Here is a 17,405-nt window from a genome sequence, read left to right as displayed (position 1 = left end):
ATGGGAGAAGAGGAAATAAAACCTTTATAAAAAAAGTAGTGGTTGGCTCTTAAAAGAGCCTTTTGTGGATAACGGTGGGATGGGTTTATAACAGTTTACTTCTTTTTGGGAGCTGCCTTCTTTGCTGCCTTGGGTTTGGCAACCTTCTTGGCTGGAGCTTTCTTGGCTGCTGCGGGCTTCTTGGCTACTTTCTTGGGGCTCTTGGCTGCTTTCTTCGGGCTTTTAGCCGCTACCTTCTTGGCGGCAGGCTTCTTGGCTTTCTTGGGCGATTTCTTGGCGGCTACAGGTTTCTTTGCTGCTGCCACCTTCTTCTTTGGCTTTTTAGCCGCGGCGGGTTTCTTGGCAACAGCGGGCTTCTTTGCTTTGACAGCTTTCTTAACAGCAGGCTTCTTCGCCTTCACTGCTTCTGCTTTCTTGTTAATCTTGAAAGATCCAGATGCGCCGGTACCTTTGGTCTGAACTAGAGTGCCTTTTGCTACCAGGCTCTTGATGGCGATCTTGACGCGGGCCTTGTTCTTCTCCACATCGTAGCCGCCGGCAACAAGAGCTTTCTTGACCGCAGCCAGGGACACGCCGCTCCGTTCCTTGGAGGCGGACACGGCCTTGACGACAAGCTCAGCGACACTGGGGCCGGTCTTCTTGGGTCGAGGAGCTGCCTTCTTCTTGGGGGCCTTGGCCGGAGCTGGAGCTGGAGCTGGTGCGACTTCTGCCATGATTCAGATTCGGGTAGTAGCTTGTCTCGGTAAGGTAGACTAGACTGGTGGAGAACACAGTGAAGGGGCTGGACTTAAACACAACATGAGAACCATGTAGAGTCATCGCACACAGAGCCCCTCTTCTCTAGGTGGCTTAATGTGCCACTTGTGTTTTCTCCTCGACAAAAACAACATATTATAAACGACTGTGTATTATGAAATGTAACAAAGGGCACACATTCTAGCACACTTGTGCCTTTTTGCCATGAACATTATCTGAGCCGTGAAGAACGCTCTAGCTTTGTATTGATAGGCTCAACATCTCACTCTTCAAAGGGCAAAACACAATTCCTTCATAGTTTTTCTTCTAAAACGATGTTAAACTTTGTTACATTAACACCAATCCTCTTAATCCTCAAAGCAGACATACCCAACGACAGGATAACACAAACTATACTATTGTTTTATTATCTGTTTAGTTATAAATAGAAGGTTTTCTGACCTTAGTAAACACACTCCAGTTGATGGCAGCGACTCCCATTGACCGCTATTGAATGGTGGAATGCAAGTTCATTTGTGGACAAATAACTTACTGTGAGTAATTATTAACATCTGAAAAAACTAAAGTAAACAAAATAAAGCTCATCTATTCAATCAACACAAGCCAGCACGTACCCTACACATTGTAAAACGTCATGATGCAATGTATTCTGCTACATCCCGTTTTATGATTAATTCATCATTGCGTGCTTTATGAAAACAGTGGGACTGCCATAGCAAATATGTCCATCCCCATATCAATTGGGCCTATACCTTTATAGCAGCAGGGGACAGAACTGTTCAGTAAATATATCAAGTTACTTTCTTTGGTATAAAGCTACCTGGGAGCAAATATGTATTACTCGTATATTTAATTTGACACATCGTCTGATTTTGATTGATTGAATACTTACTTTATTAACAGTTTGAACATAGTACAGTGGTACACTTTTACAATGATGCTAAAAGGAAAACACAAAAAGCCATAGGGGCTTGTTTTACAATACATCATCAACAATAAACGTACATGCACAGCAAACAGTTGGGAAGGGGTCATTTCTGGTGTTGGGCTTAGATGACTTTTCTAGGACCAGTTAGAAATTGTTCTTTTTATTTAACTTTAGATGCCGACTAGGAAAAAGCCATTCACTACTCGGGAACAATGCAAGTTGGGAATGCATCATGCTCCACCCTGGTTATGCAATAACCGTTAGCATATACAATAAATATATACACTAGTCAGCAGAACCAGGGGAAACAAGGTATTTAGAGGGCTCTATATTCCTTTATCAATCAATAGTTTTATTTTTTTTTTACCACGGGCTAGAGATGGAGGGCACACCCCTGTCACTGTTTAAATAGCCCAGACCATTGTGGTCATTACATATTTATATTCATTTTTTTTTTGTATACCAGCACCCTGGTATAAATGACCCTGGTATATATGAATTTATATACTAATGCCTATATTTTCACTGCTATAATTTCAGTTATAACGTTATGGTATGACTTAAGGTTTTCATAAAGGAAATCTTTAAAGTTAAAAGGTGGGTGGCTCTTAAAAGAGCCGTTTTGTGAGTTTTTCTGTTATCTATGAGTTTAAGCACGTTCTCCACGGATACGACGGGCCAGCTGGATGTCTTTGGGCATGATGGTCACCCTCTTTGCGTGGATGGCGCACAGGTTGGTGTCTTCAAACAGACCGACCAGATAAGCCTCGGCAGACTCCTGCAGAGCCATGACAGCGGAGCTCTGGAAGCGCAGATCGGTTTTGAAGTCCTGGGCGATCTCCCTCACCAGGCGCTGGAAGGGCAGCTTACGGATCAGCAGCTCGGTAGACTTCTGGTAACGACGGATTTCCCTCAGAGCCACTGTACCGGGACGGTAACGGTGAGGCTTCTTCACTCCACCGGTTGCTGGCGCGCTCTTACGAGCTGCCTTGGTGGCGAGCTGCTTCCTGGGGGCTTTGCCACCGGTGGACTTACGAGCGGTCTGCTTGGTTCTTGCCATTGTCCCTTTCTGCAAATTGTAGAAGAGAGTTGTACTAGAAAGAGCGCAAACTGCAGCTTTTATCTCAGCGGCTCTGAGACGCCGTCATCCTCTGATTGGTCTCTGGTCAGGAACCTCCTTCTCTGGGAGGAACCGTTCACGCCACTAGTAGTGATTGGAGGGGAACTCATACACACTCACCCCGCGCTCTCATTCATATTTATGATTGGTGGGGCGCTCACAGACAGTACTAAGTTGAAGATATAAAAAGCTTCGTGTCTCTGCACTCCAGCACATTTCTTAGTAACTTGACGCTAGAAATAAAGAATAATTATGAGTGGAAGAGGCAAGACCGGAGGAAAGTCCAGAGCGAAGGCTAAGACCCGTTCATCTCGTGCCGGGCTCCAGTTCCCCGTGGGTCGTGTCCACAGGCTGCTGCGTAAAGGCAACTATGCCCAGCGTGTCGGTGCCGGCGCCCCGGTCTATCTGGCAGCTGTTCTCGAGTATCTGACAGCTGAGATCCTGGAGCTGGCTGGAAACGCTGCCCGTGACAACAAGAAGTCTCGTATCATCCCCCGTCATCTCCAGCTGGCCGTCCGCAACGACGAGGAGCTCAACAGACTGCTGGGTGGAGTGACCATCGCTCAGGGCGGTGTGCTGCCCAACATCCAGGCTGTTCTGCTCCCTAAGAAGACTGAGAAAGCCGCCAAGAAATAAATCCCCTTCATACGACTGAACAAACCCCACAAAGGCTCTTTTAAGAGCCACCCACTGTTTCTATATTAAGAGTTCCTCCTTATTAGCCATATTTCTCCTGTTCACACATTTTCTGCAATAGCAGTTCATTGTGTTCTTTGTCATATCAGTCTATCAATTGCAGCATTTACAATGCACTTATGCGTATGTACATAAAGTAGGTACCGTTCAGACTTGTCTGTCACAGCAGTCGATAATTGAATTGCATTAACACAATATAAGTTTACTATATATATATATATATATATATATATATATATATATAATATGTGCATACAATGCACTTATGCATGTGTATAACTACATACATTTGAATGTAATAAATATATCATAATATATAGGCTTACTCATTAATAAATAGCTAATTTGCCCACCATCACCTATTGCATGGACAGATCTAAACATCAGAACATACCCGATGCTTTTAAAGGTTTTATTTTATATAAAGGTTTATTTTTGTGTTTGTCTAGTCCTTTTAGGTGTTTAATGTTTACACATTACATTTTATCCATTTTGGGTGCTTTTTTGCACTGTGTACTTTAAAAGTAAATTAAATTCCACGCGATTGAAAATGTTTTTATATAACTTACTGATGTGATTTGCACGAGGAGCCTTCTGTCGTTGTTAGGACAACGCCACGAATGGCTCATTTATATGCGCTTCATACATAGGGATTGTGATGTGCAGATTCACAGTGTTCAGTGATGGAAGAAGTACTCAAATGTTTTGAGAGCTTGTATTTAAATTGGAAATACTCCAGTAAAAATAGTAATACCTAAAAAATGTACTTGAGTACATATATGTACTTAGTTACTTTACACCACTGTCTTTGTTTCTGCTAAATGTTTTCCCGCCTACATGCTCTATTGTCCCTCTAAAAATGAGAGGGACAGAGTGACATGGGTCCACATTCAGGGTATACATGTATGATTTAATGGAATAATTATATGTAACGCTCCCATTTAAAACTCCAATTTTAACACAATGTCTACCAATGCAGAACACATCATCTATTAAATAAGCCAGTCTGCTTTTATCTTGATTAAATACATGATTAACTTCATCGTTTGGTTTGATTTGAGCAGTACTTGTAATAAAAATCCTTAACAAAGTATAGAAAGTGCCAGGGTGAGGCATTAAGCCAAAGAACCATCCTTTCAAAAATAATTCCTTTATCGTATGATAATATAGAGACTATATTTAAGCAGGGAATTGAAGTAGGCAGAAGTTTGTTTGATCTACTGCTCATGAATGGAAAGAAATAAACTCTGTATGGAAAGTGTGGGCGGCTCTTAAAAGAGCCTTTGGGTTGTTGGTATAAGTCAGTCAGTAATTTATCCGCCGAAGCCGTACAGAGTGCGTCCCTGTCTCTTCAGAGCATAGACAACATCCATGGCGGTCACGGTCTTTCTCTTGGCGTGCTCGGTGTAGGTGACGGCGTCACGGATCACGTTCTCCAGGAAAACCTTGAGGACCCCACGGGTCTCCTCGTAGATCAGACCGGAGATACGCTTCACACCACCACGGCGAGCCAGACGGCGGATAGCGGGCTTTGTGATACCCTGGATGTTATCACGAAGAACCTTACGGTGGCGCTTGGCGCCTCCTTTTCCAAGACCTTTTCCTCCCTTGCCTCGACCTGACATTTTCTTGCAGTTGAAGTATCAAATGAAGTAGCTGTGATGTGCTGAAGCCATGCCTATTTATTTGTGTTCTGAGGACGTATAGGAAGACAGGCAGACAGCGCTGTGTGGGCGTGCCCAAAAAGTGGGCGCGCGTCCACAAACATGCACTTGCGCGCGCGCTCACACACACGCGCGCGCCCAATATTGCTAGTCAACTCCTCTACTTCATATCACGTTAATGCTGTTCATGTTTCCCCCCAATATGTCAATTCAAGACACTGATGCAATTATGTATTTCCAACATTAGTTATTATCCATTTACAATGCTCTGGGCCTTATATTTCTTTCAGACTTTTAGACATAAACATAAATAAATAAATGTATGTATTTAATCTATGAAGCATTAATACTCTTGTAATTTGACCTTTCCCATTTACTACACAGAGATTATTTTGATGATGTAGAAGTGGACCAAAGGGATGATATCTAATATCTATAAAGACAGATCCCCATGTTCAATGGCACTACTCAATGTTATTTTGAATTTGAAGAACCAAAACATACATTGTCTTGACAGTCATTTATGGCTGAAAAATGTAACGTAGGTCAATATTTATTAGGAGGGGGTTACTTGCGACAGTGAGAGGAAATTAGCCTGGGACCAGACGAATCTGCGAGTGCAAAAAAAAATTGCACCCTGGGATTTATATAGTCTAGCTACGCCAGGCTAAGAGGAAATGGCAGGGGAGAAATGGGGAAGGAAATGTTAACAATTTTCTCTTAAGGTCATCTTTGGCATGTTTCAATATTAAAATGATGCTAATACTTTTAAAGCATTGCATTCATTATTTTGGAAAATGTTATGTTTTTCGTACATTTGAACTTCCATTGAAAAGAACGTGATCTGGAAATTCCAAAGCAAGTGTCTTGCAGACAAAATTGGCCCATTTTACCTGTACACCAGTTTCTGTGAACTATACTGATCAAATCAATGCTTGTCACCCTATGCACTATACTTGATCGGAGATACTGTCCAGTTAATGACCCCAACTGACTTAGTACTTATAGGATGACTTACAGCATCATCTTGTACTCCTCAAAGCCCCCTTTGTTTGTTTCCTGACTTCTATCTGGCTGGCACTGCCCTTAGTGTGTGCAGTAAGATTACTTATTTGGGCCATATTATCTCCAATGACCTTTCAGATGACAAGGACATCTATAGGCAGCGGCGGAAGCTGTATGCCCAAGTGAACATGCGGTGTTACAAATTTAGCATGTGCTCGGTACTTGTGAAGACCTCTCTCTTTAGATCCTTTTGTACACCATTGTATACTGCCCACCTTTGGTGTCGCTACAGACAAGGCAGCATCAGACGACACACAGTGGTCTATAATGACTGTTCACAGTCCTCTGAGACACAGAGCAGACAGAAATGGTTAATCCATCTTAAACAATGAACATTAATAATAATAAATAAGAATGAGAAATATGCATTCAGTCAGAGAGTTGTTTTGGGGGGAAGACATTGTTTAATTAATGTTATGCTCATTCAAGAACAATGCTCTGGACATCGTTTAAATTCACCCTCATGAATAATTAACAAATACTTAAGATTTATTCACAAAATCTAGACTTTATACATGAGTCAAGACAGACATAACACTGAACCATAACAGAGATATTGCTGATTTATTAGACCAAATAATACTCTCTCTAAGATGCACACGCCAACACCTCTCTTTACAACACACACTTGTCCTTGTGGCTTAGCGCAGTGTTTCCCAAACATTGGGTCGGGACCCATTTTGGGGTCGTGGACCTATTGTTTTAATTGGTCCCAAGTAAATATCCTGTTTGGGTTTTATTTGTTTGTCTTCCAAAAAGAAATAAAACCCCAAATATTTTCCATAACAGATTATCACAAATGACAAAAAAAGACAATACAATCTGGGGAAGATGTAAATATTTTAAGAAAAAAATAAAGAAATACATTTCAAATTTTACAGACATTTTATTTTATCTTTATTATAAAATAGTGAAAATAGCCAATCTACTGTACAAGCTCTCATCGCGAAGCGTTGTGAGCTAGTTGTCTAGATTGTCTAGTTTCAACTGTTTGTTTTGTATTGTTTTTGTTTTCAAATGGGGCCTATAAGTGATTAATTCATAATGTATTTTGGTACGTTCGGGTCACGGGGAGACACACACAAAAAATGTCTCTTTTGGGTCCCGAGCTAAAACGTTTGGGAAACACTGAAATTGACACAGAATTGCTTTGTATAGAGCTGCTATTATACACATAGTTTGTATATATTGTTGTACACATATAGAAATGTTTGATGATAGCCCAGCAGTTTAACATAATGTGCATGTACAGCATGTGGCTTATTCGCCTTGTGCTTCTCTAGGTTAACACAATTGTCAGATGCAGAACTTGAAATTGTTTATTGGCATACAGCAGTGGTTCTCAAGGTCCGGCCCGTGGACCAAATAGATCCCTTACAGGTCGGTAACTCTGAGAGTGTACACTCTCTGAGTTAAATAAGCACAGAGAATTGTACAGTATAGATTAGGATTCCAGAATAGTTATGCATTAGGATGCCCATTGGATACAATGTTTTAATTTCTGGGACCCCCAATTTACACGACTACCATTCCATTTGTACAGATGTGTCCTCGGGACCCTACTTTGAGAACCAGTGGCATACAGTATCGTTGCAATACGTTTTGTGTGGAGCAGAATGTTACGAACAGCCCTCTCTTCATGGGCTCCATTCTGCCATGATGGTAATGCTGAACAGTTCAGTCTAAAAACTGGTTTGATGCTGGTACTGTAGATGAGTCAGTGGACGCAGTCCAGAGTCTATGGATGAACTGGATCTGATTCCAGTTCCCCCAAAAAAGTATCTCCAGGCTAAAATACATACAAGTAGATGGGATGATTCTAGAGTTAAAATGTGTTTGTGTGACAGCGAGCCCACGGGCAGAGCACTGCAAAAACTAACCAAGCGTAGCAAGTGATTTTATAATTTACCATACGTACTCGAGGCTCACCCTAGTCGGGAAAGATGCAAAGTTGGCAATGCATGTTCCACCCGGTTATGTGGACCCTTTGTATCTGTTGTCAGAGTACCCGCTATACCCGTCTGTTTGACTGTGTCCCTTTTATGGTGATTCTGTATCTATCTGTCTGTGTCCCTTTTATGCTCATAAAAGGAGTTATGTGTGAGGCATGCCCAAATATGGAGTCCAGGCCAGTCTTTGACATAAGCGTACTCCATACATGGGGATTTGCATGTTTATCAATATTATTTGGAGAACCGCTGATCCGACTGACATTCCACTCCGTGCATCACTCGTCATTATAGTCTCCATATGGTAACTGTGAGCTTGTGATATCACAGAGTGTGACATCATCAGTGACTCCAGTGAGATTTGTATAACTGTCTGTGCCGCTAGAACAGTCTCCATATATGGGCATGTTATGTTTGTGACACCCATCGTCTGTCCACCATGCACACACGCTCCAACTAGGGCTCCAACTAACAATTATTTCTGTAGCAATTATTCTATCAATTACTTTTTCGAATAATCACGTTCAATAATCTCGTTCTGATAACTAGTGTTATTTTATACTTCAGCACGCAAATGGTGCTCTGCAAAAAATAGTGAAAATAGCAGTGTTTTTTCCTTTTTTAAGAAAATATGACCGCAAATTGATCACAAAAGAAGCAAAAGGGACTACGGATGGAAAGCATTCTTTCCACATATTGACACCGCATCCTCAACTCAACTGTACGTATTGTTTCTGTATGCCGTGATCATCCATACGTGCTGTCCCTCCCAGATAAACAAATAAAGTAAAGTAAGAGGTCTTGAAACAAGCAAAACGGTCTACCTAGTGGCAGGAAGATAACTTGATCTAAGATGCCTCAAAACGGTGAATGCGAATAAAAGATGAAAATCACTTGGTACGTTTAGTTGTTCTTTTTGCAGTGAAGTGTGTCAGTGAGGTGCGTCACTTCTAGATCTAGCTGGTGTCACTGAAGCATGGCCAGCACAGAGGAGGCCTGTGATGACAGCTTGGGGCTCGGGTGTTCAGTCAGTTTGCTGAGGCTTTCCTTCATGTTCAGGCCCAACATCTCCTCCTTCATCACAGCTGATGACAGATAGCAGAGAGAGAACAATGTAGTGCCTCAAAGAAACTGTAGGATACCAGGTAAACAATGAACCTAGCATCTGTCTAAACAACATGCTATCTAAATAACATTGTGTAGATATGACACTATACTATGCCAGGTTAACAATGCACCGAGCATTGATTGATTGAATACTTTTGTTTTTGTTTTGCTTTTTACCCAAATTTAGTCGGACGTAGAGCCTCCTCCCGCCCAACGCCCCCTGCTGACAGTTTCCGCCCCCAGCCCGTAGGAATACATGCAGAGACACCCTCTCCCGCCCGGGTTCCCTCCGCCGAAAACGGGCCAATTGTGTTCGTATTGACGCTCGACAAAGCCGGATGCACCACGGTGAATTTGAACCCAAAACCTCTGCGGTGGTGGGCGGATACTTTACCACTGCACCACCCGAGCGCGATTGAATACTGTATTAACACGATTATAACAGTACAGGTAGTACAGTCAAAGGTTATGCTAAAAGGATAACACAAAAAAGCCCCAAGAGCTTGTTTCCATTGTACTCAATTAATCAGTAATACATCTAATTTACATACAATACAATAGAGGATATGCGTGTGACATCATCATCAAATCCGGAAGTTATGCTGGAATGCCTACTGAGTGTCAAAAAAATACTTCCTGGCCTTGACAGCCCATGCATCCAAACAGAAAAGTCATATCTGATTGCATTAAACAACATTAAACAATGTTAAACTCACTTTGCATGTTGCTTTGCCACTCGATTTGCCACTCGATGTGCCATTCACTTTAAGCATGCGCATATCCTCTATAACAACATACTATCTAAATAACACTCTGGGTTTGAGTTCTTTGTCCACCACACTGTGTGTACATGTTTGGTCCGAAGTGTAGAACATACCAGAGTTTGCCATGCTGCAGATGACCCCTAACGCGCTGAACTTGACCTCCACCGAGCCTGCGGGGTCCTCCAACATCTGCTGTATCGTGGGCAACAGTTTGGCTTCTCGGAATGAATCACGCAGGGACTCTGCACCATATCATTACACACACACGCGCGCACACACACACACACACACACACACACACACACACACACACACACACACACACACACACACACACACACACACACACACAGTGAGAGAGAAGTAAAGAGGAAGAATCAAGAGCATTTCTTTTTCACATTTGTATTATTGAGGCTTATAACACATTCTTCAGTTGTACTAGAGTTTACGACACCACATCTTGATTGGTTCATCTCTCTTAAAAGCACATTCAACCTGGCTTCAATATTTTAAAAGTTGTGAACTCTTCACTTTTTGCTATTTTGTATGTATTTATTTGGCTTATAGTTAATCCTTATTTCTTCACCCATTTTCAACCTATCTTTATTTAATTGGTCCTCACTAATGCTCATTATAAGATGGCACCATTTCCTCCAACTCAATCGCTTCTGTGTCTCAGAGGAGGCCCGTGGACAGTTCAGAGCAGGATTAAATCACTCAAGAGGTTATTAAAGTCGGTTTTGATATGTTTTCGGCTATTTGCCCAGCCCTTGTTCTCTACCATACATATTGGTTATATTCATTCAAATAAGTTTAGATCACAGCTTTAATACATTACATCCTACAGCCCATGAAACAAAGGTAGATGCTAGGTCAGTGATTATCAATATGTGGGACAATTATTAACAAATATACTAGAAAATGGATGTGGCCCACTCAACAGCCCACTTAACACGGCAGCCGAATATTAAGTGGTCTGAATTTTCAACTAGGCCCTGAAAAGGTTGGGAACCACTGGGGTTAGCATCGATACATTACGGCGGAGTCTCTCACCGATGTCAATGGCGGACGCTATCGCCAGGGCGACCAGGGCCTCGTTCTGCATGATGACGTGTTCGCTGGTTGCCATGGAGATGAGGTGTCGCACCCCGTCCGCTTTGGTCACGGCATGGATCACTTCCTGTCCGGAGAGGAAGTCAGTCTCAATAAGGTGTCATAATGAACTGGGGTGCGTGCGTGTGTGCGTTATTTTACTTGTGAGGACCAAATGTCCCCACAAATATATGAGAAATAGACGTTGTGAGGACAAGCACAAGATAAATGGTTAAAACAGATTTATTTTTTGATACATTTACAATTAGAAAAAGATTCAGGTTGGGCTTAGGTCTAAGATCAGACATTAGAAGTTTGGTTTAGGAATTATAGATAGAGATATGCCTGACTTGTACTTAATTTCGAGCTTTTGTCGTGCACCTGAAAATAGCCGATCTACAAGCTGACAACGCGTCGCAGTGCATGTGTATGTGTGTGTGTGTGTGTGTGTGTGTGCGTGTGCATCTTTCTGTGCGCGCGTGCGGGTAAACATAATAAATAAACTGTTAATATATGTGTGTCTGTACATATCCATTCATCATCATATATTAATTGGTGATAGGTGTATATTCATGCATACATTCATTCATTCACTGGTGATATATTGTACATTCATATCTATATTTATTGAGAGGTATTGTGTATGTGAACTCAGTCAGACCAAGTGCAGATGGCTATTGTCAGACTATAATTCTATTTTATTTGTAATCTTATTCCAATCTCTCTACTGTGACCTTTACATATCCTGTGTGGTATGCCTTTTTTATGAATGCCTTTACTGTAGGTATAAAGATAACAGTGAAATGAGGATCCAAAGAGTATAACAATAGCCATTAGTATAATGTTCTCTTATATTATTTACATGCATATGTAATAATGAATGAAGATCAACTATCAATCATTTAGTGGGTGGCCCCTGGAACACCCTTGTAGCGTCTCCTGAGGGTTCCCAAACCCCATGTTGAGAACCTCTGTATAGTGTACATCATGAGCATTCTGAGCTTCAAATGTATTGTCATTGGCAGCCCAACATATTATCTGGCACCATCTCCTGGCAAAACTGAGAACAACACGGGAAGGGGTAGTTTAAAAAAAATATAGAAAAAACAAACCAAATACAGAAACATCTTTTTGTATTGTTGCAATCATGTGGTGCATAACAGAACATATCTGGTGTCGACATTGTCCTTGAAGTTGTGATCTCAGGCTGTATGTAACCTTGTCGGCAATGGTGTCAGAAGAACTTCAGAAGTACACATATGTACTTGAGTAGCATTACCACAATGTATTTCATTTCATTTTTTTTAATAGTTTTCAAAATGTGTGAAAATCTTTCAAAAATAGAAGATCTACAGGCTCACAATGTGTCACAACGCGACACTGCCCTCCCAAGAGAGACAGATCAGTTTTGTAGCAACTAAAAAACTGTATCACGTTTGTGTTTCAAGCAATTCTAATATACGGATAATACAATGTATTGTTTTTAGTGTCAGTGCTGGGCCAAAGTTATTAGTGGTTGGTTTGTGAGTCTTACCTGTTGAAATGTATGTGTTCATCTTGAAAACACAGTTGGAACAACTAGTGGGGCGCTTGGGCAGTGTAGTGCAGCAATTCCCAACCTGTATTGTATATCGTTGCTGTCGGGCAGAAACCTCTTATCTCCTCTTTCTTATGTAATATTTGACAATTTCCAATTTGGTATATTAAAGGGGCTACACCATGAATTAAAAAAAAATATATTATATATAAATATTGCCCCCTAATACGTTTTAAACAGGTTGTAAGCCTAAAAAACATCCAGATATTTTTTCTCACAATCTGACTGTCTGTCATTCCAAGCTTTTTCAGCTGCAATACCAAAACGTCCTATTGGGCAGGGGGGAGCTACTGAGCAATTCTGTCTGGCCATCGTCAATGCAAAATCAGTGCAAGTGACATCACTTGCACAGCCATTCTGAAATGGCCTGTTCAGACACGCCCATTCAGGAAATCCATGAAATGAGCATGAATGACTGAATGTTAAAAAAAAATATTTTTTGGGGTACAAGAGACACTGGGGAGCCCAAAAAATACTAAAAACCTAAAAAAAAAATGAAATTCATGGTGTAGCCCCTTTAAATTGTAACTTCAGAAATGTGCAGATATCCTGTATACAAATACTGTATGTAGTTTGAGTGAGAAAACAATGTTGCACATTAAGCTAATCATCTAGTGACCGGTGCCCGCTTATAATTGTGGTAACGGGTACCGCACTGGGTACTCTAACAGTGGGTACAGCGGGTATTGCGTAACCGGGAGGGCATGCATTCCCAACTTGCATCGTCCCCAATCATTCCGAGTATTCTAGACGGGTGCCTGAAGGACACCCGTCTAGTATAGTAATAAATAATAAGAATACTACTACTAATAATAATAATAATAATAACAATAACAACTAGAAATGGATCCCTGTCAGGCCACATGTACAGTCATACAAACACGTGCGTGTGTGTGTGTGCGTGCGTGTGTGTGTGTGCATGTGTGTGACTCACAGGGTTGCGGCTGTGTCTGATGAGGGCAGCTAGCAGGCGGTTAGCTTCTCCTCTGACTCCGGCGTGGTCCTTAGCCTCACACCACTCCATAACACGAGTCAACAACACCTCATCCTTACCCAGCACTGTGGCTGCCTCCTCTGAGAGACAGACAGAGTGGAACAGGGAGAGAGACAGATATTGTCCAGTAAATGTAAAGCTACACTGGACATTTTTCCACCTTTCACAATTTAGACATTTAGCAGACTTTTTTATCCAGTAAGCAAGGTTAAACACATACACATAGAATGCAGAGACAGTGTAGTGCCTCAGTAAACTAGGATCACAGGTAAACCCACAAACAACCTAGCATCAGTCTAAACAATATTATCAAAATAATAATCTGTACATATACCAGGTAAACAATGAACCTAGAATCTGTCTAAATAACGTGCTATCTAAATTACATTATAACCGTTGCATAAGTCTGCATGGTCGTCAAAACTAGGTCAAGACACAGTATCAAGAGGTCATTGTTCTACCACTGTGTACCATGGCACTGAAGCTCATTGCAGTAAACGAACAGCAGAGGGCGATGTTTTACCAATGAGTGTCCCACAGCGCTGAAGCTCATTGCAGTAAACAAACAGCAGAGGGCCTTTTTTTTTATCTCTTATGTGATTAAGATATGGGGAGCTGAATGGTGAGAGAGCCTGGCCAGCAATGTATTGGATATGTCTGGTATACTGTCAGATGTTCTGTCTGAACCAGTCCAAACAGTGGCTGATGGATTCATGAACTAATTAAATTACAGAGGTGCTCCTTTCTTGGATATTTTGTGGTCATGTGGATTGACATGCTTTTTTTTTTATGTCAGCCAACTACATTTGCAGACTTCAGCCGAGTGAGGCAGCACATTATATAAGCAAAAATGTACACTTTGTGGATGTAAAGAATGTCCATAAAGACCGCCTGCCGATGTCTGGGCTAATAACCTTCAAACATGGCCATCAGTTTAGAACGTTTTTGTTTACCTGATAAAGAGTCCTGGTAGTAATTACTTTTACCTAATTCATTCAAATCTTGAAATATTTCATTGTTTGCTGATGCGCTGATGTTGATTACCAACAGCCGTTATTGACTTTTTTTTCCCTTAAAATGTCCAAATAGCAGATGACAACTTATGTCAATATGGACCCTTATGGGGTCCATTTGGTTCCATCTGTACACTCTCAGAGTTACGGGGGTCCTTGCAAATACAACGTTTGAGAACAACTAGTGGACTCATAAGTGCCATAGTTAGACCCTCCAGAAAAACGTGGGCAAAGATCCTTGATTATTCGGGCTAAAACTCTTGATTAATTGGGCTAAAATCCTTGATTTTGCTTGTTCCTTGATCTGCAATTTTAGTAAAAAAGTGTCATACATATTCTGAAGAGAACCTGGAGACTGACAAATTAAGAACATTATAATGGTGTGTAAAACTGAAAATCTAAAATTTGCCAACGGAGAAGGCCAAGTCTTTGCCACGGACACATATGTCCGTGTAGGGACATATTGATGACCAGTGGTGCAAAGTAACTAAGTACATTTACTCAAGTACACTTTTTAGGGATTTTTACTTTACTGGAGTATTTCCAATTTTCAGTACTTTCACTTCTACTCCACTACATCTCAGACCCAAATATTGTACTTTTACTCCACTACAAACAAATATTTTAACACTTTAGTTACTAGTTACTTTTCAGACTTTGACTATTATCGCAAAACAATCTTAACCACTTCAGCCCTATATATATTTTGGCCATTTGAAAATAGCAGATCTAAAAGCTCACAACGATGCGACGCATTGTGAGCTTGTAGATCGGCTATTTTCAAAAGATTCTTTACACATTTCGAACTTGTGAAATGGGACATTATGCACAATGAGTACTTTTACTTTTGTACTTTTGAGTACATTTTGATGCCAATACCTTTGTACTTTGTCAACTCCATTTTGAATTCCGGACTTTTACTTGTAGCAGAGTATTTCTATATTGCAGTATAGATACTTTTACTTAACCCATTAAGACCTGGAACGCATCTGTGTCACTTAGCTTTCTTTGGCTATTCAAAAATAGCAGATATACAAGCTCATAGCGCGGCACCGAGTGCCGCGCTACGAGCTTGTAGATCTGCTATTTTTTGAAAAATCGTGAAAAGATATTTTTTAGAAAACATTTTTAGAATCGGCCTCAGGTCTTAATGGGTTAAGTAAAACATTTGAGTACTTTTTACACCACTGCTGATGACCCCTGGATGGGAGCTCACCTTGTCCGTCCACCATCATGCGCAGAGTGCCCAGCAGCTTGAACTGCACCGGGGGCATGTCAGTACGCAGCAGCGTTTTGATCCTGCCCGTCACGCCGTCTTCCAACATGCGCACCTTGTTGCTGCCTGCGACACACAGCGAAGAAGAGAGAGATTGTTGACCGCTTAAGCCGTGTTATTTCCAACATTTTCGTGTCCTTGTCCTTGTCTTTGCGTCTGTGTCTTTGTTAGTGGGCGTGTGTGTGGGCCAAGGTTATAAACCCATTGTAACTTCAAACTCCATTTTAACCATGTTAGATTCATCAAAAACACCCGTCCTTGGTTCTGGTGACTCACCCTGCCCTCCTAATGCGTGAGGGGGCTGTGTTTTTACGATTAATGTTTTCATTTTTTTTAATTCATTTTCTTTATTTTATTATTTTATTATTATATTTTATTTTTTTAATTTTCCCAAAAAAATGAAAAAAGTCATTGAAAAAGCACGGCCCCCTCGCGTATTAGGGGGGCGGAATGAGTCACCAGAATCAAGGACGGGCATTTTTGATGAATCTATCATGGTTAAAATGGAGTTTGAAGTTATAATGGGTTTGTATAGGAAGGGGGCGTGTCTGATAAAATGAATATCGTCGGTGTCCAGGACGAACCAGCTAACTCCACTTTCTTTTTTTTTTTTTTTCATAAATCAACGCTATTGAACACCCTTTAGGTCTGTGTAAAAAATCAAAACATTTGAACCAATGAAAAGTATTAAAAAGCGCCTCTGACGAAAACTCCCAACTCCATTGGATCCTCAAACTGTCCGTCAAAAACAAACAACTCCCCCCTCTCCTCTACAGCGCTGGCTTTTAACAGCATGAGTAGAGCGCGTTGCGCAGTGAACGAGGAGGAGGAACACGTAAACAAGCTCCCCGTAGTCTGTTAAAACTACTGTTAAAAATGCAGTGTACCGGTTTATCAAACTTAGCACTGACGCTAATGTTATGAAAACAAGTAATTATATTTCTAAAATCTATGAAGTGTTTAATGAGGAGAGCAATGTGACAAGAAGATAGGCGTTCATAGCATTTCTGTCGCGCTAGTTCTGGCCTATATAATAAGTGTCATGAAGCATCAGGGCATTAATTCACACGTTGTTGTGATGCATTGTGAGCTTGGAGATCCATTGTTAGCTTTTAAGAATTTGTACCTTTTGAAACCTCTCCCTCAGCAGCGAGTGGAGCTATTGTTGTTTGGACAGACACCTAACTCCACTTCAGCTTGATTTCTGCTCGTCTGAAACTACTAACTCCACTTGCGCTGGGTAAAGTGTTGATTTACCCGCGATTTGGGTACAGTGTTGATAATATAATGACACATGCAAGTATCTCACAATATATAAAGTCACTATACCAACTTTGATGAGGCAGTATTGCTTTGTTATATAGGTATATAAGGTTATAAATAT

General features: G+C 41.1%; 5 protein-coding genes across 7 annotated transcripts in view; 1 reads left to right on the top strand and 4 right to left on the bottom strand.

The window, feature by feature from the left end:
- The window catches only part of LOC311058361 (histone H1-like), a gene marked incomplete at both ends in the record, with an annotated part of 35,776 nt that extends 35,063 nt beyond the window's left edge, over positions 1 to 713 (bottom strand). For 2 of the 3 annotated variants that reach the window (XM_084075790.1, XM_084075792.1), the window contains one exon: positions 189 to 713. In XM_084075790.1, the coding sequence (XP_083931916.1) occupies positions 189 to 713 (525 nt within the window). Of the gene's footprint in view, positions 1 to 143 lie in introns of all 3 variants that reach the window. The other variant, XM_084075791.1, reaches the window with a different exon arrangement.
- A 1,620-nt stretch (positions 714 to 2,333) lies between these two features.
- Positions 2,334 to 2,749, bottom strand: LOC311058970 (histone H3.2; the record flags this gene model as incomplete). Its single annotated transcript, XM_084076537.1, has 1 exon — positions 2,334 to 2,749. The coding sequence occupies exon 1, from the start codon at positions 2,742 to 2,744 to the stop codon at positions 2,334 to 2,336; it is 411 nt and encodes a 136-aa protein (XP_083932663.1). The 5' UTR covers positions 2,745 to 2,749.
- Positions 2,750 to 3,056: 307 nt separating this feature from the next.
- Positions 3,057 to 3,440, top strand: LOC311058384 (histone H2A-like; the record flags this gene model as incomplete). The annotated part of the gene is made up of 1 exon (XM_084075821.1): positions 3,057 to 3,440. One exon carries the CDS (start codon positions 3,057 to 3,059, stop codon positions 3,438 to 3,440), a length of 384 nt encoding a protein of 127 aa, XP_083931947.1.
- Positions 3,441 to 4,813: 1,373 nt separating this feature from the next.
- Positions 4,814 to 5,125, bottom strand: LOC311059169 (histone H4; the record flags this gene model as incomplete). Its single annotated transcript, XM_084076851.1, has 1 exon — positions 4,814 to 5,125. One exon carries the CDS (start codon positions 5,123 to 5,125, stop codon positions 4,814 to 4,816), a length of 312 nt encoding a protein of 103 aa, XP_083932977.1.
- A 3,556-nt stretch (positions 5,126 to 8,681) lies between these two features.
- LOC311058349 (rap1 GTPase-GDP dissociation stimulator 1-B) overlaps positions 8,682 to 17,405 on the bottom strand; it is a 46,093-nt gene continuing 37,369 nt past the window's right edge. Inside the window, 6 exon segments of the mRNA XM_084075766.1 lie at positions 8,682 to 9,149; positions 9,151 to 9,263; positions 10,163 to 10,291; positions 11,103 to 11,229; positions 13,673 to 13,812; positions 15,962 to 16,087. Of these exon segments, the coding sequence (XP_083931892.1) occupies positions 9,135 to 9,149; positions 9,151 to 9,263; positions 10,163 to 10,291; positions 11,103 to 11,229; positions 13,673 to 13,812; positions 15,962 to 16,087 (650 nt within the window). The 3' untranslated portion in view covers positions 8,682 to 9,134.

The sequence above is a fragment of the Gymnoscopelus microlampas genome (genome assembly GCF_963454915.1).
Source record: "Gymnoscopelus microlampas genome assembly, chromosome: 13".
Classification (NCBI taxonomy): Eukaryota; Metazoa; Chordata; class Actinopteri; order Myctophiformes; family Myctophidae; genus Gymnoscopelus; species Gymnoscopelus microlampas.
The sequence above is the reverse complement of the archived record's forward strand: the minus strand, read 5'-3'. Positions and strand labels throughout refer to the sequence as shown.